Source organism: Microchirus variegatus, assembly GCF_963457635.1.
Source record: "Microchirus variegatus genome assembly, chromosome: 12".
Classification (NCBI taxonomy): Eukaryota; Metazoa; Chordata; class Actinopteri; order Pleuronectiformes; family Soleidae; genus Microchirus; species Microchirus variegatus.
In genome coordinates this window covers 15,791,719-15,819,584 of record NC_139813.1, presented here as the reverse complement: position 1 = coordinate 15,819,584, position 27,866 = coordinate 15,791,719, and the positions used below count along the sequence as shown (strand labels likewise).

General features: G+C 40.0%; 3 protein-coding genes across 3 annotated transcripts; 1 reads left to right on the top strand and 2 right to left on the bottom strand.

The window, feature by feature from the left end:
* Positions 1–7,977: 7,977 nt before the first annotated feature.
* fam167ab (family with sequence similarity 167 member Ab) lies at positions 7,978–9,929 on the bottom strand (the record flags this gene model as incomplete). The annotated part of the gene is made up of 2 exons (XM_083898545.1): positions 7,978–8,241; positions 9,567–9,929. 2 exons carry the CDS (start codon positions 9,927–9,929, stop codon positions 7,978–7,980), a joined length of 627 nt encoding a protein of 208 aa, XP_083754671.1.
* A 2,924-nt stretch (positions 9,930–12,853) lies between these two features.
* lca5 (lebercilin LCA5) lies at positions 12,854–19,144 on the bottom strand (the record flags this gene model as incomplete). Its single annotated transcript, XM_083898544.1, has 8 exons — positions 12,854–14,449; positions 14,544–14,680; positions 14,903–14,999; positions 15,114–15,251; positions 15,795–16,091; positions 16,233–16,474; positions 16,594–17,006; positions 19,077–19,144. The coding sequence occupies 8 exons, from the start codon at positions 19,142–19,144 to the stop codon at positions 13,430–13,432; spliced, it is 2,412 nt and encodes an 803-aa protein (XP_083754670.1). The 3' UTR covers positions 12,854–13,429.
* Positions 19,145–20,523: 1,379 nt separating this feature from the next.
* On the top strand, positions 20,524–26,592 carry sh3bgrl2 (SH3 domain binding glutamate-rich protein like 2). The gene is made up of 4 exons (XM_083898858.1): positions 20,524–20,618; positions 23,404–23,589; positions 25,563–25,637; positions 26,482–26,592. The coding sequence occupies exons 1-4, from the start codon at positions 20,574–20,576 to the stop codon at positions 26,494–26,496; spliced, it is 321 nt and encodes a 106-aa protein (XP_083754984.1). The 5' UTR covers positions 20,524–20,573; the 3' UTR covers positions 26,497–26,592.
* Positions 26,593–27,866: the final 1,274 nt, after the last annotated feature.

The window sequence follows — 27,866 nt, the reverse complement described above, 5'->3', positions numbered from 1 at the left end:
CCAGTAAGTCGACGGCTGATGTAACTTTATGATTCTAGATATTTGTTTTTCTCATGCAGGTCATATTGTTGTCGCGTCTGTCGTTGTGCCTTTTTTCCCCGCTGCAGTACTGTTGCCAACCGTCTTGTCACGTACAGACAAGTCATGATGATGAGCTGTACCTTCGTTTGTTGAGCAAATCATCGTTATTAAAGAACAGCTACTTCACACTGTTCATCTGTCGATGTTGTGAAATTACAAAAAAACATTACATTTGACTCTCGAGGTGAAGATTTAAAAAAAAACGTAAGCGTGATCCACTGTGACCGATCATTATGCTTGGATGCACCTAAGCTGCTTTGAAACTTCGGCCCGAGTTTCATCAAAGCAGTCACGCTGTTACGTGGCTTAATGCCCTCAAAGTTCGGGGGGATTAGTTTTTTTGCGGAGTCTGCGGTCGAAGTAACGGGCAGGACATTCCTTTCTGTGAGGCCACTTCCTCCACAGGTCTGCAGTTTTTACGGTTACTTTGTGTTTAAAAGCACAAAACAAAAGTTTAAAAGTTGATGAGTCATTGAGGATTGAAGCAGAGGTAGGACTGCAGACTGGAACACTACACCTGGGCTCATATAGCCATTGTTAGGCTTGAGACACTGCCTCAAACAAAAGGATGACTTTGGCAAGAAATCTGTTCTTTCACCGAGCAGACACTTATCGCTCCTAATTTTTACTTGGCACCCCTTTGAGGACTTTTTTTGTATGGGGAGAGTACATGATTGTTTTTGATGAGCTCTTTGAGTCCTAATTGGCCTCTAATTTGTCATTTAAAGTTTACACCGCTGCTTTCAATGGACATAATGATTAAATTGCTTTAATTAAAGTTCCCATGCTGTTTATAGCGAGGTTGCCAATTATCATATCTGCCTCTGCACCGTCTGCTCACACACCAGGAAGAAACCTTGACTTCATTTTTTGCTCGATGTGAGTTTAGTCAGATTTTCAGTGGAATAGGGTGCAGTGTAATTCTGCAAAGTCCTCATTTGACTTCCTGCTAGCAAAGGTTTGATTGGCCATGCTCTGAAAACCAAAGAATCTGAGCTTTTTTAAGAGGTTTTTGTGCTCACCGTTTTGGTTCCATGGCCCCGGATATGCAGAACATCTGCGAGCATGAAGCAGCTATAGAGACGGATTTCCTCAAGTGTTAAAACAAAAGGCAACTCCTCATAATAATAACGCCGTGGCTGCATAGCTGTCCGTTGCTTAAATTTGAATAATATCCCCCCATTATAGCTTCATACAGAATCAAAAGAAATGTGCGATTTGGGTCTATATTAATTTTCCATGCTGTAGTTTCAAAACTATTTCAAGGCCCTGATAGTTAAATATGTGTCCAAGTGTTTCTCTGACCTCCTAAATCTGTCTTAATACTTTCAGGTGTGTAATTGTGTGGTCAGGTTTTAAAGCCTCGTTGGTCTGCGTTGCACCTTTTCCTTCCACATAAATTCCAACTTCCAAGTCGGCGCTTATTTCCACACCATTAAGAATTAAAAAAGTAAGGGTGTCACTGCTTGTGTTTATGGAAAACAGCAGTTAGGGTCGAGCAAAATCACACATTTTCAAAAGTGTAGTTCAACAAGTGTCATCACATATATCTAAATCAACATGAAAACAGGATGAATTTATGATTTCATGTATTTCTAATACAACTATAACCATTACTATATATTGTATATTATGTAGCTACTCGTGACTGCTAGCATTAATAATATCCTTTGAATTGTACAATAAATAATTGTCCTTTTCTCAGGGTCACATGACAAGCTGCAACCAATCCCGCATGGCGACGATGATAATTATTTGGTAACACTTTAGATTAAGGAACATATATTCAGCATTAACTAGGTGCTTACTAACCTATCATTAGCCTAATAGCAAAGTTGCCTAAGTCATTTTTTTTGGTAATTGTGATATCTACCTAACTTTACCAATGTGCTTGCTAAAAAAAAATTTGTTTTTTCTTTTTTTCCTGAAAATGCTCAAATATGACTTAGGCAACTATGCTATTAGGCTAAAAATATATGAGTTGCATACTAGCCCTTTATTAGTAATCATTAAGCATGCATTAACACCTTATTCTACATAACCGTATTCTACCTCTATTATGACATGAATTAAGAATTTTCCTACATAAGGTGTTTACGTGCTTTATATTTACTAATAAAGGGCTAGTATGCTACTTATATGCATGTTAGTAAGCACCTAGTTAATGGTGAATATGTGTTCCTTAATCTAAAGTGTTACCCAATTATTATCACAAGGGCCGTTTCAAGGAATTTGGAGGCCCCATGCAAAATGGACATGGGAGGCCAAGGCATTAGGGATCACAAACCTGGCTGGCTACTGTCAGCAACTACTGAGAGGGCCCCCTTGAGGAGGACCCCGATAACAGTGTCATTGCACCAGAGGCGATTCTAGAGTCTGTAGGGGCCCTAAGCAAAAATTCCCAGGGGGCCCTTCCAACCAGTGTTCATCACCATTATGTTATAAATAATCTGACACCAATGAAAAATGTATGAGTTCAAATTTTTTTTTTTTTCGAAATGAAAGAAATAACATGGAACAACCTTGTAATTAAAAAGTATGTGAAAATATAAATGTAAAGAACAATAAAATACTGTAAATAGCTTTTTAAAAAACTATATAAACATAGTAAAAAAAAATACATTACACTGTAAAGAACCCGCATTATAAAACAATCTAAATATATAGAACAATAAAATACTGTAAATAACTGAAAAAAACATATATAAACTGAGTAAAAAAGATATGCATTACACTGTAAATAATCCTCTTCATTTTCCAACTTGCAGAATGATAACTTCACACAGGTTAACGTGGGGTGGGGCCCCTTTAGGGAGGTTTCCTACTGAGATGTCATTGCAAATCAACCATTGTTTTTTAAGGGGGGCGGGTATGCACCTGGTCACTGCACATTTCAGTAAAAACAGCCCTCAGGCTCTGAGTGTCGGAGGGCCCCATATCAGCTCGGGGCCCCAAGCAGTTGCCTGCCTTGCCTGTTCACAAGCTGCGCCTCTGCATTGCACCTACTGCATTGACTATCACAGAAATTAAAGGGGCGCTCACAGAGTTTGTCCTTGCATTTTATTCATAACCAGTCGTTGTTTTCAACCAATTGCTTGGTTTGCTTGCCTTTTCGCGACAGGCCTGGTTATCTTCTCTTACCACTCTAAATATGATGTTTTGTCCGTTATCGGCTAAACTCTCTCCTCCTCTGTGGCTTTTCCTGAGGTTTCTCCCATTTTCTTTTTGTGCCGTTTTCCCTTCACTCCAAGGTTTCTCACTCAAACACACCTGGTTCAAACGGTCAGCTCGTCAGTAAGCTAACGACCCGTTTATTTGAATCAGGTGTGTTTGAGCAGGGAAACCCCTAAAAACATGCAGGGGCAGTGGCTCCCCAGGACCAGGAGTGAGAAACCCATGAGGACAGAGAGTGTCTGCAAAGCCCATGTGTTCAGGTAAATAAAACTGAATTGCGCTTTTAAAATAACACTTTTTCTCACCAGTCTCACCTTGCTGAGGTTTCTCCTGTCAGTCATTCACGCTCAGAGCGTAGCGTTTAGTCACGGTGAGAAGTGTTTCTCGGAGGTGTCACATCTGTGACTATTCTTGGAGCGGAAACATCTACATGTGTGAATATCGGGGGGGAAAAAAGGTAGTTGTTTATTCGTTTCTTTCTTTTTACACACGGGAAGGTACATCCAAAATCACCTGAAAGAACCTTATTTAATCCCCACGTGGCCTAGTTTAGGCACCAGGATTGCAGCCACTGGTACGTTATGGAGGCTTCATGCTCCCGACAGCGGAGATGGTGCTTGATTTCATGGCTGTCGGGTCACATTTTCATGTAAATGAGATGGTGTAGGCATGAAATTAATAAAATGCCAAACTCCGGGGACAGCTGTTGGGTAGAACATGAGTATACAACAGCACAAAGCACTTATTGTTTTCCCTTTTATCTGGAACAAACTTTTTTTTTTTTAATTAAATTATTAAAAAAAAGGGTAGCACTATCATTAGAACATGTATGTGAAGGCCATTTGGAAGCCGGTCAGTCAGAAGGAGATTGAGGCTTTTAGCGGCAATACGCCGTCATAAAGCTGGAGCTCATGCATGAAAATCTCAGGCTCAACAAAGTCTTTCACTGCACGCCACCTCGGGCTATCTCATCTGAGAGTGGGGGTTCACTGACTCAAAAAAAAAAAAAAAAACCTGCGCATGATGACCCCCATTCTCAAGCCCGGGCAACTGTTTATCCAAGATATTGTTGAGCGTGCACAGACGGAACAAAGGCTATAGAGCGAAAAAAAAAAAGACACACAGGCTCATTGAAAGAAAGGATGTGGGATACCAGAGCTATGTCGTGTCCCACAGCTCAGAGGAACACATTTGGCCAAGCGTGACAATATTATATAATATAAACCCCCCCCATTGTAAGGTCTATTCTAAAGCCACAGGCAGCAGCCACTACATCTGGTTTACAGTGACTACAAATCAGTGTTGGAGTGGAACAAAGTACCAATCCTTCATGTATCCATGCTGTGTCCAACTGTCTTTGTTACTCGTTACTACCCAATAAAACCAGAAGAAGAAGAGTTGCTATTATGTTCTGCTTTTCTAGTCTTGATGAGCTGTTTTACAGTATATTTTGTTATTCACACGTTTCATATCCATTCACAGGCTTCAACATGGGGTTAGGTGCCTTGCTCAAGGACACATGTAGACTCGCAGAGGCCAAGAATTGAACCGACCACCCTTCAATCCTAACTCCTCGCTTCTAAAATGTAAGTACATTTTATATAAAAAATGAAAAATGACTTTTGGTACTTAAGTACAGTAAATGTCATAGACTTTAAGACTTTTACTTAAGTAATATTTTGTATTTTTTTAAAGTGACTTCAACTTATACCAAAGTCATTTTCTTGAGAAGATACTTGTACTTTTACTCAAGTATCCCTGTCCAGATTTTTATCGGCTGCTTCTTACAGCTCAATAAACTACCCTCTGGAAAGGGCGACCAGAACAAGTATGGCGGACAACTCGAGTGTCTTTAAGAGGTTTTATTCTAAACACAACTCAATACACTACTTAATAGGTTGTAAACCGGCAAAGCATACAGGTTCTGATGATCAGTTACAGATGAAAACACACAAATAAGGGGTTGGTTATATATAAGAAGTGCCTTGGATGTTAAGGCTTTGATTGCGATTGCTTTGATGACGATCCCACTCTGATTCCGTACAGAATGCGCTGAATAACTGCTAGACAGTTCTACAATCCCTTTAAGGTACTTGCTTTATCTAATAATACACAAATGATTAACAACAAACTAGTAATAGTACATGGCTACTAGAAGCACTTGTGTGACGTTATTGCTGCCAATGAAGGTTCAAACAGTTCTTATAGGTCCAAGGGTTCAATTACTTTCCCCATTGTGAATGTTTAATAAGTGAGTTAAAATGTAATTAAACCCTTTTTTTAAAGGTAAAATACACTGTATATGAGTATCTAGTGATGTTATTTGATGATGGTAGTAGCTCTTTAGGTCCACCTTAAAAAAAAAAAAAGTAAAACGAAACTTGAGGGACAGGAAATGACATCAGCCACAGAGGCTACTGGGAGCTAACAGAAGTTAGCATTTGGAAAAGTGATCATTTGCAGGCTCTAGCAGGCACGTTGTCATATTTTTTCACACTTTGTCAACCGATAGGGCCACCAGAGTCCCAAATATAAGGATTTAAATGATTAAAAAGTTGATTTTGCATAATATGCCCCCTGATAAAGCTTGCCGTTGTCCTTCTAATCCATGCTTGTCTCACTAGTACAAGCTTTTTTTTTTTTAGCCTCTTGGAATTTAGGGTTTCTCAGGGTTCACATTGGTCTAGCTGCATAAAGTTGTGCAACATTGCTGTACATACCTGCATATTCTGATTTATTTAATCTGTACAAAATTAAGTGGATTTGTTTATTTATTTATTTATTTATTTATTTTTCAGTTTATAAACTCTGTTCATAATCTTCTTACTGGGAAGTCGTTGAAAATGTTCACCCTAAATCATCCTAAAATTCAAAAAAGAACAAATGGAACATCTTTCATTGGAGTCACGTTTAGATTTATTCCTCTGCATTTCAGCCCCAACTGTGATATAACTGCGTTAAACATTAAACAGATCACTGGGTCAGTGTTTACATCATCAAATATCCTGTGTTTGCAGATCCGTTGGTGAGATTTTTTGTTGCGTTCATGGCAAATCAAAAGCAGAATCTTTCATACACTCCAGTCTCTTGATGGGTTATTTATTGCCAGGTCATTTATGTAAACAAAGAGGCACTAACAATGACCCTCGTGGAGTATCGTATTTTACCAAACCAGTTCCCAGGCACAGTATGTCCCTTCTAGATTATAGGCTTATTAACGCAAGATCGAGACCATATAACCGTTGTTCTCTTACCAGGTGGCACCGTGCCTCACTTCTCTGAGGACAAAGACGGCGTATTGTGTTGGTACGGAAAGCTGATCGTACAAACGCAGTCGCACACGTCACGCATTGCCACCACTTCAGCAGGTTGACATTAGAGCTAATCTGTTTTCAAATGCCGCGATTCTGTTCCGATTGCACCGCAGCATATCTGGGCCACAAGAAGGGGCAACGAGACATTTTTACCGCCTGCGTGACGGACGAAGGTTGACTCGCGTTTCATGTAATTCAGATGTGAGGATACAAATTGTATTGCGATGAGAGCGAGTATATGATGTTTATCCAATGTCGCATCCGATTATAGTCGAGTAAACGCCAGCGTAATGGGAAGGATTTCAAGAAGAGGCATGTAATCAGGTCTTGGGGCACGCTCACAGTGTTGTGCTTCAGTATTTATCCTTGGAATTCCAGCATGCGTTTGTTTTTAAACAGACACTGTCATCGTAGACGTCAGTTCATTGCTGGAGCTTAAATATTAAAAAAAAAGACAATGCTGCGAACAAAAGGTCAGGATTACTGGAGAGCATGATGAGTCCATCCATCCATCCATCTTCTACCACTTTATCCTATTTCCTGAAGAAAGGGTTTTTCAAGGGTTCTTGGTAACACTAATGGTTCCAGTAAGAACCATTTTGATCCAGAGAACCCTTTAAAAATCAAAGAACCTTATATGGTTCTACTTAGAGCTTTTATTTCTAAGAGTGTAGAAACAAACAACCATCCACTCTCGCACTCACACCTATGGTCAATTTAGGCTGTCCATTTTGTCCAATCCCCAACTCTGCATGTTTTTGGACTATGGGAGGAAACTCCAGGCAAACTAAACCAGTAATACCTTTAGAGAGAGCTAAGGCATCTTTTCAACAGCACAAACAATACTTTACATTAAGATCTTAATGTAACATGACGTCACGCGCGTCTTTCTTCTGGTCAGTCGTCATGGACACGCGTCATGCGTTAACGGCACCAACCCAGCACTAATTCTTTTATATTCTGTTGAAGACACTTTGAGATGTTTGTGGGTCATATATGACATTTTTGTCTTTTTTTTTTTTTTAAAAAGAAACAAATGCACATTTTTGATTTTATGCACCTGAGATGACAACGTGTTTATACATTTTTTTTAAATTTAAACAGTTACAGCTAATACTGTGCACTTTTTTTTACACACTTTGAGGTGTGAGAAGGACAGGTACGACTAAAACTATTTTATTACTAGTTCTTCTATTCTATTTTTAAAGCAATTTTTGATGCATGTCTCAAATCTATCATCACCTGCTGCTGTAAATTTCTTGGCTTGAAAATGCAGCCCAAGTGAGTTTGTAATTGAACCTATTTGTACTCACTGAAGTCAAGGATTATATAAACTGTAATGACTGTGACCTCAGTGTCACTACTGTCTAACATATGACACGTGGCGCTGTCGAGACCCCGAGAGCCGCTAGCAGAGCGAGAAGCGTCGAGAATGAATGTTCATCTTCGTGACGCCGATGAGCCTCAGCGGGGCCGAGAGGCCGAGGCCCGGGGTCACCGGGCATTCGAACAGCAGGTCCGACAGCTCGTCGCGCTCCTCCAGGCCAAAGGTGGCGTCGTTGAGCATCCTCCGATGCAGGTGGCACGTCTGCTCGATCTTCAGCTTGTTGATGTCGCTCCGGAGACGCATGAGCTGCCGCGCCAGCTGCTGGTCCTGCAAGCGCATGTCGGTCTGCAAGAAAATAAATGAAGTCAATAAATCAAGTAGACTTTAAATAGCTGCTTAGAAGTTGTAATGAATGAAATATCTCTAATTATATAACTACAAAACAAATAATGGCAGCAGGTTTCCCAAGTTTCCAGTTATTCATGATGATCCATCCAATTAAGCGGTTTCCTTTAAACACATTATAGTTTTATTCAAATATTTTTCACTGTACACATGTCCTTAAACTCAAAGAGCACCCGTTACTTCATATCTGGTTTAGTTCAACTGCATTTCTCAGCACCTCCTCCTCCTCTTCCTCTCCCAGGCCTCATCGTTTTTAATTCCAAACAATGTTCCGACAACGGATTACACATAATTCATGCGATTTAAATTCACGGGAGGTTCTTGCGTTCATTGTTTTGGAAAATCCAAAAAAAAGGAAAGTCACAGTGGGGGAATCCGTGAACAAGTTCCTCTCTGTTTCCTTTTTCTCTTTTGTGTCCGCTTGCTGCGTGTGTGCAAACATTTGCACAAAGATTACAATAATCTCTCTTGTCCGATCTCTTTGCGCGGCATAGTGTGTGTGAATAATGTGACTGCTTCTGCCGGTGCCTCTTTGCGTGCTCTGTTCAAGCCTGTGAACCGTGGGTGAATGTGCAAACTAATTGAGTTAAGTCAGAGTAAATGAGTGTGTGTGTGTGTGTGTGTGTGTGTGTGTGTGTGTCGAAGAAACATCTCAGGCTATACTGACTGAGGACCAATCAGTCTCAATCACTCAGGCTGAATGGGATTCCTCTGGACAGTAACTGTAAATGATGTTAAATTCTAATGAGATAAGCCTTTATCTGCAAATATCTGCAGAGGAACATGTATTAAAGCTGCAGTAGGCGAGAGTCCAAAATGACCAGTGGGTAAGAATCAGCGACATCTAATGGTGAGATTGTAGAATGTAACAAACGGACACCCCTCCCTTTCTAAAGTAGAAACGTGGCAAAACAAGATACATGAAAAAAATGCTAATTTCAAGGCTATGAAAACAAATGTATTTGCATTTTTAAGCAATTATACGCTTATATAAACATACTTTTAGGTAGTAATCTCAATTTCCAATAAACCCTCTATTACACACTGTTAAATATACTCATGTTTGATTCATATGTGTATACTGTATATGTATATATGTATGTATATGTGTGTGTGTGTGTGTGTGTGTGTGTGTGTGTATATATATATATATATATATATATATATATATATATATATATATATATATATATATATATATATATATATATACACACACACATGTATGTATATACATGCCAACCGTGTTTGTATCAATGTCTCACCAGTTCCTTCCTGAGCCAACTGAGAGCTTCATCAATATTCCCGAATCCTTTCAGCAAACCAGACGACAGCTTGCGATGCGACGCGCCAGAGTTCACCGCGTCCTCCTTAGGCGCCGCTAGTTTCCCGTTGTTGGCCTCTTGTCGAATCTGGTCTTTTCCAGCCCCCGTCTTTCTGAAGCTCTCTGCCTCCAGCCTTGCCTTCCACTCCAGATACGAAGGTCTCCTGGTCTCCAGTCGGAGTTTCTCCGTCAAGGCCTTCAGGGTCATGAGATGGTCGTCTTTTGACATTTCCTCCTCTTCACTCTCAACGCTTTCCAAGACGCTGTCCACCACAGTGATGTGAGGAGGTGAGGGGTCGTCCATCATAAATCTGCTGAGCACCCAATAAAAGCTCCTCAAAAATGCGGCCCTTTGAGGCAATGGTTACGACTTTCTTTTGTCCTTCTTGCATCTACTTTAAAGTCGTTCTTCTCTGGGTTTTTATGGATCCATTAGTTCTTTAGAGGCAGATATGGAGAACTGCAGAGGAGAGAGAGGAAGCAGTGTTATGACATGTTTTCTGACAGTCGATCACATGATAAGAGACAACGACACCACATCTGCTGAAAGTACCACAGCTCAACTTTGGCACGACACATCCCTGTATAACTGGATCTCAGAAAGAGCGATCGCTGATTATCATTAAAGATTTAGCCCTCGGCTCGTGTCTGATATTAAAGGAGCAGCACGCTGAGGGAACACACCTAAGGGATTTTGTATTTAACAGGAACAAATCGTTTCCATAGCAACCGCACAGGCACTGTAAGTTAATCAACAGTTTTTTCCACATCCTGAACCAACCTGAAGTGACGGATGACTGGCAGTGGAGAACACTTTCACCGGGTTTGTAATGTTAAGTGAAAAAAAACATGATTAAGGCCACTGTAGATGATATTTCAACACGGACTGTAAAGCCTAAGACTCCCAAACATAAGATTATTATATTCTCAGTCTTTGCTGCAGCTCATTCTGAAGCAGTCATGTGTGTCTAGACAAAACCAAATTTCACCACAAACCTGTCACGTAGCCTAGCGATGAAAAACCACAAACATCGACCACATGGCGCTTAAGGGAAAAGTTGAGTTGCACTTTTGCAGGAACCTGCACTCACTCTTTAACATAGCCTCTTAAATGAAATAGCAAACGCACACTTGTTGGCCAACAGTGGCGGCAAACGGCGACTTTCTGCCAAGTGTCTTCTCTTACAAAGCTCTTCGAGCTAAGTGGTTAGCGTTCACTTATTTCATAATGGGTCCAGCAGAGCAGCAGTGAAGCCATTGCCCCGTGTGTCTAATGACAGGCTTTGGCTCTTTTGCCCAAACAGACGTCAGGCTGTGGCAGAGGAACCGACTTGTGAACGCTCTTATTTTGTAGAGTCGCCGCTGTGATGGACCGCAGAGATACAGGACGGGAGAAAATCCATGCCACATGTATTTTTAAAGAGCGCGTAAAGACCATGTTCTGTATGTAGAGTACAGTGAAGAATTGATTTAGATTGAAAGTGCAGAGCTCAGCTGTTTAAATAGATGGAGGGGGAAAGTGTGTGTAAGCAGGTATTATGTAATAAAAGGTGGCCACAGTTTTGAAAAAATAAATGGTTTCATATTTCATATTAAACCAGGCTTGCTGGCTGTTTGTCCATTTCAGAGGCATTTTTTTTTGATGAATCTAGCCGCTTGAAAAGACCAGCAGGAAACGGTCTGAGAGACGGCCAACGTTTATATCCGGAATATCAAATGGAGACGAATAAGAACAGCCAAAGAATCCTAGGGAAAAGTTTTGCTCATGTCCTAATAAGCTGTATCTCTACACCAATTAACCTGTCAAAAAACATATCTCGCAAAAGAGCTTAGGAGCATCCAGGCTTGTCTACATAACAAAACATGACAGCAGAGCCACAAATCAGGTTGAGGTGTGTATCTCTACAATCTATAACATAACCTGCCTTTTGAGGCAGTCCCATTCACAGGTGCTGGATTTCAATCTGCAGTATACGTGACAATATTATTTTGCAGGGTCCCGGGTTAACTCAAAGACACGAGCACAAAAGCTATTCATAAAGCTATTAAAAAAAATGACAGAGGCATATTGGATTCCTGCATTATGGCGACAGAAACTTAATAATGCAACTTAAGCGCCAATACAGGCCAAACTGATAATAACAAGCGGGAGAAAGTAGATCTCTATCAACAGGTGCTCGTTTTCCAATTCTGTGGAGGAAATGGGAGCATTAACATACATTAACACACACACGGAAACAACAAAGCTGAGAGATGTCATGTGTCAAATGACTTCTTTGGCTGGAGTCCATAAACTTTGTTTATTATATGCATAATTAAGAGAAATGGTGCCCAACAGCTCTGTATCTCTGTATTTTAATTGATCCATTTCCAGCCTCACAATTTAACACAGGAAACGAGTCAAAGTGCACATATTTTACAACATATTTTCATACCGTCCCTTAAAAAGTTATTTTATTCAAATAGAATAATTTACATTTAAAAAAAAAAAAAAGTCAGCCAGGATAAATATGGGTGACACTTGAGCCACCCACCACGTGAAAGAGAGTAAATCAAACTTCCTTTACCTTGGCAGTAGTTTCCCAGACTTCAAATCTCTCCAGCTCTTGGACCACAGTCTCATCCCCCTGTGCTGCTCCACGGTCTGCTTGTTTTGAGCAGAAGGCTGCAACTGGTGGAGGAGGAGGACGAGGAGGAGGAGGAGGAGGAGGAGGGGCGGGGAGGTTGCGTCAGGTTCTCGTTGCCTGGAGACCTCCCAGGAATCCCCGTCAGCCTTTTTCCGCCACATGAATACTACTGCAAGAGCGCCACAGTCTGATGAACAGGCAACAAGAGTTTCATTTGTTTTTAAATCGTCTTTTACTTTTATTGAACAAAATACAATTTCTGTAAGACAACACATTTGGGACAGTGAGTAGAAAATATTACAAATTCAGAATATGAAACGAGCTGGATGTAGTTTCCCTGCTTCCGTACAAGTGTTATCCCTTAAAAAAATAACTAATAAAATCATTTCAGAAAAAATAAATACAAAGAGACAATACTAATTTTACAACTGCTGTAAGAATCCATAGAAACTGTTTTTTTTTTTATCACGGGTTGATATTGGCTAACTTTATAAATAAAAAAATATCTGAATAAACAGATATTAAGCAACCTGTGGCCCATTAAACATGTTTTCTGTTTACAGAGACTGTATCAGTGCAGAGGACCAAAGCACTCCTGGTGCTGGTGTTTTCCTTTTTTTAAATACAAAAAAATGTTCTAGTTTCCACACAAACTACAATACCACTCATTGAGCTCAACATTGTGTTGATTTTTCAACATAATTTAATCTTATAAAGGGGGGGGGGACTTTTTCTTTGCAGCAGAATTCTAATAAAACATTATGAATTACACCGTCTCGTGTAATAATTACGCATTTCGCGATTCACAAAGTCGATTGTCGTCGCCGAGTGTGTCTTTAAGTCCTTGTGTCGTTTGGACAAATGTTGTAGGTGCTTTGATCCTGTGTCTGCAAGCTGTGTTGCTCAGAGGAACTACATATTCTGACAGGAAAGCTCAACTACAAACCTGTAAAACGTCCTAAGAAGTGCAGCTATAAGTGCAAATAGTATTAAAACAGAATGGTTTGTAAAAAAATCCCGTATAACCACGTTCAATTGCACATTTTCCTTTTAAAAAAAACATTATTGAGGACAAATACAATGTTTAAACTATTTACCACATGTAGTATTTTCTATACTTTTTGCACAAGATTTTCTATGTTTGGTTGGTTTTGTTGATAATAACATTTATAAAGTTTCACAACGCCAGTTCTTCTATGTCATCGTCAAACGAGATGATGGCTCGGACGGAAGGTTTGCTATCCGCAACGTGGATGCTTAGCGAGGACGTTGGAGGACTGGAAGACCCTGAGCCGAGCAGTCCGTCCCTTCTCGAACGTACTCCGTTGGCGGGTGGAGGACTACTGAGCACCTCCATTTTAATAGAGGTGCTCACACCGTCACCAGTTGGTGTAGCCACAGCACCAAACAGCTGCTGCATGAGGTCAGACTTCCTGTCCTTGCCCACTCCTCTCACCGTGTCTTTTTCTGTTTCTGCCTCCACTCCCCTGAGACTTATAACGCCTATTGCTTCGAGGGCAGAGTCCCCGTCTTCTTTGGTCATAGATGGAAAGAAACCAGGAGACCTCCGGGAAGATGGATTTCCAACAGAAGGGGTGTAGCTTCCGAATGCTAAATCGTCACTGGGGATTTGGGTACGCAGCACTCTCCTCCTCGTTCCTGTTGACACTGATCCACCCTCTGCATCACCAGCAGACAGGTAGGCTGACTCCTCTGGAGCAGCAGTGAGGCTAAAAATGGAAGAGTTTTGGTTCCTCTGCTCAGAAAGGCGAGGAGAGGAATGGTCACTATTGCTCCTATTAGAATCAGGAGACTCGGCATACATGGAGGACTTGGTTGCCTGGTTTTGATAATCTATTTCGCGCATCTTTGCCAGTAGTTGTTCTTTTTTGTGACGTGCTCCCTCTGCCGTTTGCTGATTGGCCTCCTGAGCTTCCTGATTCCAACTCTCCACCGCCTCCTTGACAAGTCCACGCTTCCTGTTATTCTCCGTTTCGCTGTAATTCAACAAGTCTTTACCATCTCTTTGTCTCTTTGCCTTCTCTTCAAGTGCATCCAAGTGATCCTGATGAAGTAGCTGCTTCTTCTCCTTCTCCCTCTTCCTGTCTCTTTCTTTGTCCTTGTTTCTCGTCTTCTGCTGCTCCCGTTTCTGAATCCCGTCCTCCGTCTCTGCTTGTCTGGCCACTCTGTCAAGCTCCTGTTGACAAAAAGAGTAGCAGGTGGGAGACGGTGTGCTAAAGCAGAGGACGAAATATGAGTGGAGGGTTGAGATGAGGAAGGAGACTTTTTACCTTGAGCGACAGGTATTCATCAGATCCATGTTCTTTGTAATCACCACCATCGGTGACGGCAGGTGGAGGTGTGGGGAAATCCAAACTAGATGCCCTGTATTCAGTCTGCACTGCTTTTTTAGTGTCCCTGCTGTTGACTATATGTCAATAAACAGAGAATATATATTAGAGTTCATTTGCATTAACATCATCATAACATAACTTAACTCACCAGCCCTTGAAAAAGAGCAGTAGTGTATGCAAGGAACAAAAATATTGAAATCTGCAAATAGCAGAAACAAGTGCCCAAAAAATGCAACAAAAAAGATTAATTAAATTAAAACACAAATACACTGGAGCGGTCAACAACTCGGTGTTACCTTTCCGCTTTGTGCTATTTTCGGTATCTTTCTTAGGCGACGGTCTCAACATGCGGTTGGCATAAATGTTCTTTGCATCTAGCTCTCGCTTCGTTTCCTGATAAGAAAACAAATATGAGGTCAATATGAGGCGTTTATGCATCATATAAAAATACACGTGTTTCAGTAGTCATTTCTAAGTATATTTGTCTAGAGTCTACAGTAAATGCACCTTCACTTTATTGTTCAGTCGTTCCACTTCCTGCTCCAGAGCCCTGTTCTCCTCCTGGGCGCTGACGGTCTTCTTCTTCTCTGCAACCAGATGCCTCTGGAAACTGCTGTTGCTCAGCTCAATGCTACGCTCCAGGTCCTTTTAAATACACACAGATTCACTTCATGTGATATGAACACAGCAGCCGATAAAGTGCGTCACTTATTCATATCCTTATTTTTGAAGGAAAATCACTTTTTTTCAATGATTATGTCATTAAATGAATCAGAAACACACTCTATACATTGTTAATGTGGTAAACGACTATTCTAGCTGCAAACGTCTGGTTTTTAATGGAATATGTACATAGGAGTATAGAGGCACATTTCCAGTGTTCTAATGGTACATTGTGTTTGCTAATCGTGTTAGAAGGCTATTGATGATTAGAAAACCCTTGAAAACCATTGTGCAATGATGTTAGCACAGCTGAAAACAGTTTTGCTGGTTCTTTGACAAAAGGGCAAAATTATTATTTTGAATAAAAATCATTATTTCTAATCCTGTCAATGTCTTGACTATATTTTCTATTCATTTTGCAACTCCTGATGAATAAAAGTTAGACTTTTAATGGAAAACACAAAAAATGGTATAGGTGACCCCAAACTGTTCAACAGTAGTGTACTTCTAAAGTAAATCAATTACCTTAACTTTGCGTTCTGCCTCATCAGCACGTGCGGTCTCTTCCTCAAGCCTGCGGTTCAACTCATCCCTGACTTCCAAGTCTCGCTGACTGACCAGCTTCTTTAATCGCATGATGGTCGTCTGATTCTTTATCAGCTGCTCCCCGCTGTCCTTCAGCCTCCGCTCAGAGGTCCTCTCGCGCTCTTGGGTGCGCCTGAGCTGTTCTCGCAGCACCCGGGTCTCGTGCGCCAACATCTGGGAGATCTCAGTTTTGGTGTCGTCGTAGTGCTGCAGGGCTTTTTGCTGACGGAACTGAAGCTGCGGCAAGGAGAAGAAGAGAATCCTTTTTTTTAGGATGTTGAGGTGAGGAGGGAGGAAAGAGACAATCAAATACCGTTGCAGGCCGCATATATTCAACGCCAAAAAAAAAAAAAAAAACGCTAACGGTGTTCCACTTACCTGTCTGAGGATTCGGTTTTCTTTCTGCAGCTCATCAGTGCGACGCTGCAGCTCGCAAAGAGCGTTACGCAATTCATTGATCTGAAGCACGCGGCCTGAACGCAGCCTCTTAGACATTATATCTAGGTCTTTAGCGTTTGTGGACTCCTTGCTTTGTGATCTCACTACCCTTCGTTGCTGCATGGTCATGGGTTGCCCTCCGTGACGCAGAGGACGGGACAAACCCTGACGGCCCCCACGACCTACGAGACAGAAACACATCAAGTCTTATCTTCAAGAAATCACAATGTTAAATCTGCCTTTCACCAACCAGTGAGTTTTACTGAATGATGTCACTATTACACTTTCTCGCTTTACACACCTGTCTTGGAAAGTGGGGTGCAAGTATTCCTCTTTGTCTGCACCTCTCTTTTAGGAGGGGGTGATGGAGATCGAGTTCGGGAGTATGGTGAAAGCGAACGGTCTGACTCGTTCTCATAATCCTCCGAGTAAGGGGACCCACTACTCCTCCGACCATCTCCGTCTAATATGTGGTCCCTAGCAGGTTCTGAATGCCAGGTTCTGGTTTTCGATCGACTCTCATCACCAGAGTCTTTTTCATCTTCATCCTGAGTCTTGTGCCAGGAGTGCTTTTTGTGTTCGTGTGAGGTCGATTCTCTGGAAGCTGCGTGTCTGCTGCGGACTGAGTGGCGACTATCGCCGTGGTTGTCTCTGTCGTGGTCTGTGGCATTTTCAGAGTTCATGTTGTCACTTTGAAAGGAATCGCTGTTGAATCTGAACACAAAAGGGACACATCAGACTTTGAGAAATGTAGATTCTTCAGAATGCTTCCTCTTCTGTGTTTTACTGCAATTTAATTTTCTTTTTTTTATATATATAATTCTTTCTTAAACCTTTACCTGTTGTTATTCACACTGCTGCCTTTGATGTATATGCAAGCCAACGGCAGTTAAAAGGCAGATGAGATGGGGAAATGTATATTCTAGATAACACCTGAAACGAAGGCTGTGCATGAGCATATGTGTCTTCCATGAGCCGATGATTTGATACTCAAATGTTTGAAATCTGCCAAAAAATGTAATTATATATTATAAAAGAGTCATCCAACAGTTGTGAAAAGCTAGGCCGATTTGATTTTCTCAGGTCAGTGTATCCATATTGTGTATCTTGGTTTCTAAGCGACAACACGGGGTGGAATTTCCCAAGAGGCTGAATGATGTATTATATCACTAATCCACTCCATTGTTACTGCATACATGAAACCAGCCAGCCACTGTCTGCCTTATGAAATAGACAGATCATCATAACCTTACCACAACAATATATATGTTTACATGAATGTACAAGTTTACTATTATTGTTTCTATGAGGATAAAAATAAGGTGTTAAGCCTTAATCTTACAGCTCAAGATTTTAAGATCAAAATACATTCTTCCTATAATTCACTGTAAATCCTCTCAATATACATATGACAAATAGCTAACCCTATTAGCGTTGGTTGTTTGGTTAATTTATTTGTCTTTTTTCTACTGAATTTGATTATCAATTGTTGTCTTTCCATTCCTTTCTTTTCTGAGTGATTTTGCTCAGAGTTAATCGGTCATACGGTCACCTGGCCCTTTCATCACCCCGCTTGTTGGAGAAGTCACTATGACAACAACACCTGCACATCTGCATTACCATAACATGAGCATCACTGTGGAGGGAAATGAAGGTCTTACACCTGAGTGCATACAAGTATGTTTCCGAAAATGATTTTTGAACCTTCCACGATCACATGTTTATACACCTAAATACATGATTTTTGCAAAAAAAATTAAAATACATCCAGACTAGGGAAAAAAAATACCCTCAAAGCTAGTTGTATTTGTTTATGTGTCCGTTTGTTGCTGCTGCCTTTTGACCAGGACATCCATGGAAGATGTGCAATCTCAATGGGATTATAATGTTAAAATTAAAAAAATATATATATAAACATCACATCCGGTCGCCTTTCACATTTATCATGATTATATTTGGTTGTCTCCAGTATGTTGACTACTGAGCACCTCTCTTTCTCTGTGTACATGTCTTTAATAGGCTGTGTGGACCAATATTGTTGAGCAAACCTATCTTTGTGAGGACATTTTGGCTGGTCCACACAACTTTAAAGAGCGTGTTGAGGGTTAATACCTGGTTTTATGGTTAGGGTTAGAGATAGGCACTTAGTTGTGATGGTTAAGGTTAGGGTAAGGGGCTTGGGAATGCCACACAGATAACGCAAAACCACCGTGTGTGTGTGAGTGTCACGGACAGATTGGATTAAAGCAGGCCGTCTGTTGTTGACAGCCGCAACATCGTGTCCAGACTGTCAGCCACATAAAAACAACTATATGTAGCATTCGAAGTCAACCCCACATTCTTAGCGAGAATATGTGCATATGAAATATGACGAAACAAAACGACACGTTTTGTTTTAACGTGGCAGCATTAGCAAACAAAGGGTTTAATAGCTAACGGGTGTACTAACTGTCCTGACTAACTGTCATCAACAGGTGGTAACTGTGTATTTAGTGTTAATATACAAATATCATTACTCCAACATGTCAGTAGAGTGGTTAATCACAAATAATCTTGCTTGTGATATGTGTTTAATTTACATTTCACTATATAACCACAAACAGCTTCTTGTTTGGGAGTCGATTGGCTAATGTTAGCTTTTAGCAAGCTAACTAGCATGAGGCTAGTAAGCTTTGCTACGCTTGGGTGTTTAGATAGCGGAGTTGGACGCTCCCTTTTTACATGGTCAACATTCAAAATGACCTACAGCAAAACAATAAATAACATCATAGGTAAAGGGCTTACATACCTACTTTTCGTTCTCTGTCCACGCCTTGAGGTTTGCCCCAGTCCAGCCGCTGACGCCGTACCATGGCAACCGCAGTAGTCTGCAATGACGAACACCCACCAGAGTGGCGCTGTCGTGCTGTGTCCAATTAGACAGCCAGGACAATAGTGCCCCCTAATGGACAGGAATAAAAGAAGCTTCATTCACTATGTGGAGCCACCCAATCCAGGTATACTACTAAATACAGTCAAACACATTACCTTTAATTTATTTTTTTTACACAATTTTAATATTTAACATTTTAACTTGTGATTCACTCTGTATATCGGGTGAAAATAATATTCACATAATATGTGCTTTGGTGATGCATGGGGATGTGATGTGTATGGCCTGTTAAGCTCCTAATTAAAACAGCTCAGGTGCGTATATACATTTGAATTTTTGCATGCCTTATTATGTTTTCATTTTGTCACTACACACAATTATGCTTTATTTTTTACACCCTTTTGAAATAGAATTGAATGAAACACAATTCCAGTAGGCGGCAGTAATGCACCCATTATGTGTGTGATGCTTATTTTAAGGCCCTAATAAGGCAGAGGCTAATCTCTGAGGAACTGTCAGGACCAGTTTTGTCTTCATGGGGAACAAAACCTGGTGTTTAATGAGGCAAACCTACAATTAATGGCATATGTATTTGTGGTTATAGCTTAAAGTTAAGGTTAGGGATGAGTTTACATGAATGAAAATCACCCCAGAGTCCTAAAAGGATTGTGCATTTGTTCATCATAAAGTTGAACGTAAAGATGTACTGGAAGTGTTTCTACGGTGGCCCTGGAGTGCCAAACACTACGACATTAAGAAAACACACACACAAAAACATTACAAACAAAACACTAACACTAACACTAACTAACATTAAGAAGACCTAACAATATTTATAAAACGCAACATTAACAAACTGAACAACATTAAAAACAAAACACTGCAATATATAGAAAACACATCAACATAACATTACAACATTAAGAAAATACACATAACAAGGTTGAAATGTTAATTAAAAATCACATTACAAAAACACAACAAAATTAAGAAAGCACAAAAAACATTACCCAAGTGCTAATATTGTTTAAACGTGTTTGTGTTAATGTTGTAGTGTTTTATTAGTAACGTTTCCGTGTTTGACCCTTCAGGGCCACTGTATGTTTGACTTAATTGATGTTTATTTATTTTTGGCGACGGTTCACAACATAAGGCGATATGTGTTAATCTGAAAAGCTGAGACCGGAAGTCCAGTGTTCAGTACGATGAGGAGGAGGATGAGGAGGAGGAGGAGGATGATGAAGACCTCGGGTCAGCCGCTGCTGCTGCCGCTGCTTTCACACGAACAACCCGCTGAGACGCGCGTCTTCTTCTCCCATGTGTGAATAATTTAAAAAGAAATAACCGTGAATCGCTGCCTCCGAACTGGTTTGCTGGTGGATTTGCGCGACATTTCCTCGGGATTAAAAATGGTCATCAAGGTTTACGTCGCCTCTTCGACTGGTTCTGTAGCGGTGAGTGTTTGATTGGAGTCTGAGTTTCAGGCTTGTTTACAGGTGCACGCGCGCGTGAGAACAAGCAGTCAGTGTGTAGTCGCTGTAAAGTAAACAAATCCATGGTTTACATCTTAAAGTCGATTTTCAAGCTTTTGAGTTGCAGACTTGGCTGCAACCAGCTCGACTGTCAAAACTGAGCAAACAAAAACTATGTGTAAAACTCATTTTCAGCTGTTGGTGTACATGCAAACAAACCATGAGAGGCCCAATTTATGTTCTCACAGATTATACATTAAGCTGTGTACTCCTTTCCTTTACAGTTAAATCACAGTGTGTGTGAATGTCACATTTAAATGCTGCTCAAACTGTATCCTTTAAAGCAGGAAAAACAAGCAGCACAAATGCAATATAGTGTATATATATATTCACTTTTACATGTGAACTGACACCAACAGCAGAAAGAAGAGTAAATCTCAGACATAAGGCTTAAACATAGTGATATCTCTGCTTCTGGAAAAACAATTTACACTTGTCCAACCTCTGAATAATGAGATTGAACAATACTTAAATGTGTGTTTTTGATGTTTAGAGATACATTTTGCCCCATAATTGTGAACTATGTAACTATGTATTTTAATATGATATACGTATATATATATAATAATAATGCATTATATTTAATGCATTATATATACATACATACATACATACATACATACATACATACATACATACATACATACGTATGTATGAATGTATGTATGTATGTATGTATGTATGTATGTATGTATATATGTATGTATATATGTATATATGTATAAATATATATGTGTATATATATGTATAAATATATATGTATGTATATATATATATATATATATATATATATATAACCCTAACCCACATATATATATATATATATATATGTATGTAATAAAAGCCATTTGTTTATACACAGTGGAAAAAGTATTTTTTCCCCCTTGCATCCAAGCCACTTGCGCACTGATGAGAAAGAGAGATCTTTAATAAGGTAATTTAAGTTCTAATTGAATTGTATGTCCCACCTTTTACCCCATGTCAGCTGGGATTGGCACCAGCACCCCCCAGGACCCTCATGTGGAGGATAAAGTGCTAGAAGATGGATGAATGGCATATATTGTAACATGTAATAAGTCTTAATAGGTCTCAGATAAAGGTTGGAGGGAAACAAAAACAAGCTTATTTAATTTGGTGACCTTAAAAATTCTGTCCCAGTTGAGCAAATCATGAAACTGGGTTCAAACTGCCTTATTCCCTTATGTAAGGAAGAGTTGATGACCTCTTTTTTAATATAAAAACCTCAATATGTTTTGGATTTGAAGACAAACATTGTTGTTATTATGAGCTTGAGGACAGTGGTAAAGAGTGATGGTCTGTCTTGCGGTGCCTCTTGGAGAGAGGAGTCTGGCTGATAAGAGATGGAGCAGAAAAAACACTCCTGTCTGAATGCTTTAAGTCTTAGGTAACGGGACAAGTGAGTAATATGTGTTTTTTTTTTGTTCACGCTCGTTTATAAAGGAGTTATTTTAGTTCCCGTGACGCATGAATGTCAAAACATGCGCTCACACACACACATTCATGCACGCTTGAAGAGCTCCACCATTTGGGTCAGCGGTGAGTGTCGAGCTCATGTGAATGTAATTCGCTCTGAATTGAGTTACAGTAGATTGAATAAAGAAGAGCAGCAAGACTGGAGTTAAAGTGAAATGTGTGTGAATGTGTACACAAAGGTGCACAAGTATGGGAATTGGTGAGCAACAAATTAAACTCGCATTAATTAATACTACAGTTCACATGTTTTCAACAACAGCTGATTAGTGGGGTGGAAATAATCCCCACGGAAGTGCAAATTAGTTTACGTCCATCTCACAATAGCTGTGTGTTGGGTTTTGTAATTCTCTTGTCCTAATGATTGTTTTTTTGTTTTTTTGAAGCATATGATGGCACAAACACTTAATCATAGAGATCAACTTCATTATTTATTCTCATAATCTGGCTCTTAACTCAGAGGAAGACCGATGATATTGACCATGATAGTGTGTATATATATATATATATATATATATGTATACACACACTATCAGACTATAAACTAACAAAAGTTGTTGCCCTTTGACCTTTGACCCTAACAAACAGTCATTTTCAGTCATTTTTTTCCCTTTTGAAGTCGGTCAGTATTCTCGCTGCTTTAAGGCCACACACCAGGAATCAGTGTGAGGGAGATGAAACGGACTCTTCTCGAGTGTGTGTTTCCACAAGTGACCGTTCCAGAACAATCCCTCCCAAATTTAAAAGCTTACAGTAATTATAGGTACACATGCGTTCAATCTGCCTCAACACTGGATTACAATAATCCACAGATGAAACAATAATGAAAATAACCGTTAGCTGCAGAAGTTTTGGAACAGTTTATATATATGGGGGTTAATAAAAGCCATTTGTTTATACACAGTGGAAAAAGTATTTTTTCCCCCTTGCATCCAAGCCACTTGTGCACTGATGAGAAAGAGAGATCTTTAAGTTTTTTTCTTCTTCTTCTAAAATGATCTTATTTCCCACACATACAGGGTTTGTTTCCCACAGCACATGCATTAGGCCTGTACTGTGGGGAGCTTTTGCAGCCATCTACAGCTGGGAAAGCTGACTGCAAACGATTTACAATTGCACAATCTTTTTCCTTCCATATCCCTCACTTTTGTCATCATCTAATCCTCCTCCTCGTCGTCTTCTCTTCCCCCCCCACCCCCCTTCTTCACCACCGCAGGTAAAAAAGCATCAGCAGGATGTGGTGGGGTTCCTCGAGGCCAATCGCATTAGCTTCCAGGAAGTGGACATCGCCATGCTGGAGGAGCAGAGGCTCTGGATGTACAAGAACATACCTGAGAACAAGCAGCCAGAGAAAGGAAACCCACTGCCTCCACAAATCTTCAGCGAGGATCACTACTGTGGGGTACGACCACCACATACACACGTCTTACCTTTGTAGAGGATATTGATATGTTTAATGCATCAAAATGCATTGGATATACAGTGCAGAAAAACAAAATTAGACCAACACCTAAATGAACAGCATTCATCAAATGTTTCTCTACTGGTTAATACACCTGTATGTATAAGCTCTTTAACCCACATTTTATTTTTAAAGCTAAAATATAATTATTTATGATATTCATGAATTAATTTTTACAAAATAAACTGAAAAAATAGTAAAGCATGTTATTATTCCTAGATTAAGATGTCAAATTGTAGTTATTTGCTTGCATTCCTGACCAGAAAACTGTTTTTTTTAGTTTGGTTGAATATTAAAGGAGACATATGTAAGATTGTGGCCAAAAACAGTTACTACACTCAAATTCAAAATACCGATGTCTTTTAGGTTTTTCGTTTTCTCCGCCGTTGTAGCTCAGATGTAACTGGCAACCCGTGGTTGCTCGGCAGCTGAGACTTTACTGACTACAATGATTGGTAGACGGCGGTAGGTGGCGTCACATGCCAAAACATGATTTCAAAACATAAACACACCATTTACTGTCCGTAAAACATTTTTTTTAATGTGAATATTTTGGCTGTACTGTTGTTGTTGTTGTTGTTGTTGGTGGTGAGTTCAGTTTGAATATTATTCCTGAGTCTCTGTGACATATTAGGAGGATTTTATGACCAGTTGCTTTAGACTTTAGACATAATGCACTTTTAAGGTTCACTAGTGAGCTGGTTAAAATTTGGGTATAAAAGGTGAATTCAGTTTATTTGCCAAAAATTTGTTGTAAGATTTCTAAATAATTTATGTTTTCTCCTTTTTTTTTTTTTACAACAGTTGATCTATTAAATTTGTGCAGCACTGTATACAGATTATCCCTGAGGCTTAACACAGCTGTGCATTTCAAACCAATCCAATCAAATGTACTGTATTGTCCCCATAGGGACATTTTCCTTGGGCAAAAAGTGCTACAACGGCTGCAGAAAACACATCACGACAGAGACAATGAAACTGTCAAAATAAATGTATTGCACCTGCCCTAAAAAACATATTAACATATGCATAATGTAAGCAGGACCTGACATTAAAACCCAAACATTGTCTGGAAACACAGCAGAGTGTCTTTTAGTCATGGGAAAGACGATTGAATAAATGAGATGGTTGGTTTTACATTTGCTCCTGACAGTAGAGTGACGGGTCATGTAGAACCTTCACAGATTATCTGAAGAAATTTTTTTTACCCCCACTTTAATTGCTGTCCATGTTCTTCATTCTCTATTCAACTGTACAAAAAAACCTGAGACTAAAAGACAGTTGAATAGAACATAATCAGTCATTTCAGGAAGTGGTTCACATCAGCAGGAGTTAGGACACGGTTGAGCTACCCATGTACACTCTTAGAAATAAGGGTTCCAAAAGGGTCCTTCTACAAGGGCTGAGGTTCTACTACTGCTTCTGAAAAACCCTTTCCCGAAGAAAGGCTTTTTCAAGGGTTCTTAGTAACACTAATGGTTCCAGTAAGAACCATTTTGATCCAGAGAACCCTTTAAAACCCTTTTCCTGAATAAAGGGTTTTAAAAGGATTCTTGGTGGAACCCTCCAAAAGGGTTCTCCTATGAGGACAAGCCAAAGAACCTTATATGGTTCTACTTAGCAGCACTTTTATTTCTAAGAGTGTATGCTAGAGACGGGGATTTGATCTGTTGCCAGTTTTATTTCCTGCACTGAAACTGCACGCTACAGTGTAATCCTGCCGTAATCCAGTTTCACGGATGGGGCAGATTATCTCCGCTGCTCTGCCTGCAGTGCAGTCGCTCTCACTAGCGAAGGTAATCCATCGTTACTCTACAATGTCAGAGTCCCTGGATTATATGAGAAGCAATGGTGAAAAGACTGTGTTTTGTGTTTGTCCATAATGACTTTCCCTTTCCCCCCCCCTCCTCCAGGACTATGAAGACTTTTTCCAAGCGAAGGAGAACAACACCGTGTTTGCATTCCTGCGCATCACTTCCCAAGTGAAAGTGAGTGTATACAGCGACCACAGATGAACGTGCGTGACATAGGCGTGTCATTGCAGCCAAGCAACTTCCCTTTACAGTGCTGCATCAGCAGTTTTTGGCTTCTGCACGTTTTCCCCGCAAAAACATTCGACCTCGAATGACTCAACTGGTATTTCATTTCAAATACATGTCTTCTAAACGGCAGAAAGGAGAAGTGGGTATGTGTAGATTCAGCAGCTTTTAGGTCCTCCTGACAGTGTTGGATAGATGATCCAGGAAAACTGGGCACAATACGCTGCTCTCACTGTTCTCTTAGAGCTTGAGAAATATTGGAAAAAATGCAAGATGACAGAAGGTTTTTCGTGAAGCAAGCGGCACTAAAATAGCTCCAACACTGACTATCTTAACTTTGTTAGAATGGATTTGATTAAGTGAAAACCAGCAGCACAATGTGGACATTTATTCTTTCTCTCAAGGGTACAAAGAGAGAGTAATAACAAGAGTATAGAGCTGAAACAATGAATCGATTAGTTGATTATTAAGCGATTACTATTTTGATAATCGATTAATGGGTTTGAAGCTTTCTGATTGTTTTAGCTTCTTAAATGTGAATATTTTCTTCGTTTCTTTGCTCCACATAACCAAGAAATCATTTTGGTTTGTTGACAAAACAAGACATTGGAGAACATCATCATTTCCAGTTATGACAAACACTGATCAACATTTTATGACATTTTCTGGACCAAACCATTAATCGAGAAAATAATAGACGGATTAATCGATTGCGTAAATAATCGTTAGTTGCCGCTCTAAATGAGTAGCTAATTTGACTAATTCTTGTGCAATTTTTTTTCTCCGATTCCAGGACTCGACATCGTAGAAAAGGACGACTGCACGGTGAGCGACAACAACCCGGGCAACCTTTTTCAAATACGGCGACGCGCACACTGAACATGCACATCTCGTGACGCATCACCAGCTCGTTCGGCCGTGATCTTTCTGCTGCTGCGATGCCGCCATTTTTGCCAAACGTCAGCTCCTCCAGAACTTTTCCTGACCTTAAAAAAAAAAAACAGTGTAACACAACATTCCACCCTGACTGAAGGCTTTCAACGTGTATCCGTTTCTCAAGAAGAGGCCACTCAATGGTGGACGGCAGCGAGTTGTCTTCAACTCGAAGGTTGTGTGTTCGATTTCCCAGTAGTCTCCGTGCTGATGTGTCCTTGGGCAAGACGCCTAACCACCTAAATTCTAAGTACACGCCATTAGCATTAGTTAGGCATGAATAAATATTGAATTCATCATTTATAATGCATGAATACTCATTAGTAAGTGGTTTATAAACACAGTTCTAAATGTTTTACTCATGTGCTGAAGTACAACAGCTATTTAGACACTCTTGACATTTTCAAGTGATTACATTTTGGCCGTGATCTGTAGACGATATCGCTATTTTTATCCATATTTTGTGATGGGCTGAGCTGCTCTGGCTTCTAGAGTGCTCCTAGTTATAAAGTGTTACTGCTTCGAGTGATCTATATTGATCCAAACCTTTTACCATTTAAACCACAGAAGAGGATCAACCCTGCGACGGATACGTTTGTGTTTCTGTGTCACGTCTAACACACTGTGACTGTTTTCAAAACGCCCGGTGTTAGTATCAGCAGAGCCAGGTGCTTTATGTCAGCAAACGATTCTGAGCAGAGGGAAGAAATGTTAAGGTGCAGCACGAGCCGCACCTGGTGTGCGTGCATGTGTGCTTGCGTGCATGTGTGCTTGCGTGCTTTATGTTTCCGTCTCCATCAGCAGCTTTTAATGAAGGTTGTGTGAAGTGAAAGCTCAGAGGCAGCACTTAATGCAACCTGAAACATCCCGAGGCTTAGAAATTACGTCTGGAGGTGTGCGCGTGATAATGATGCCTTCTAAGCATGAAGCAAATGAGATCAAATTCTAGTCATTCTGGTTTACACACATATATATATTCAGTATGTACAGTATATATTATTGCCAGCCTTTATAATGTGTTTGTAGTTGCTGTCATATAAATAAAAACACAAAATCTATTTGTTTTACTCCACGTTCTTTGAGTAAAAGCACAAGGTTGGCATATATATTGACACATATTTTTATATATATATATATATGTATATACATATATATATTTTAAGTCTGGTCAGCGTGTGTTTTACATACTATGAAATTATAGTGTCTCATCACAGTCAACTCGTCCTCCTTCTCTTTATGGCTCTC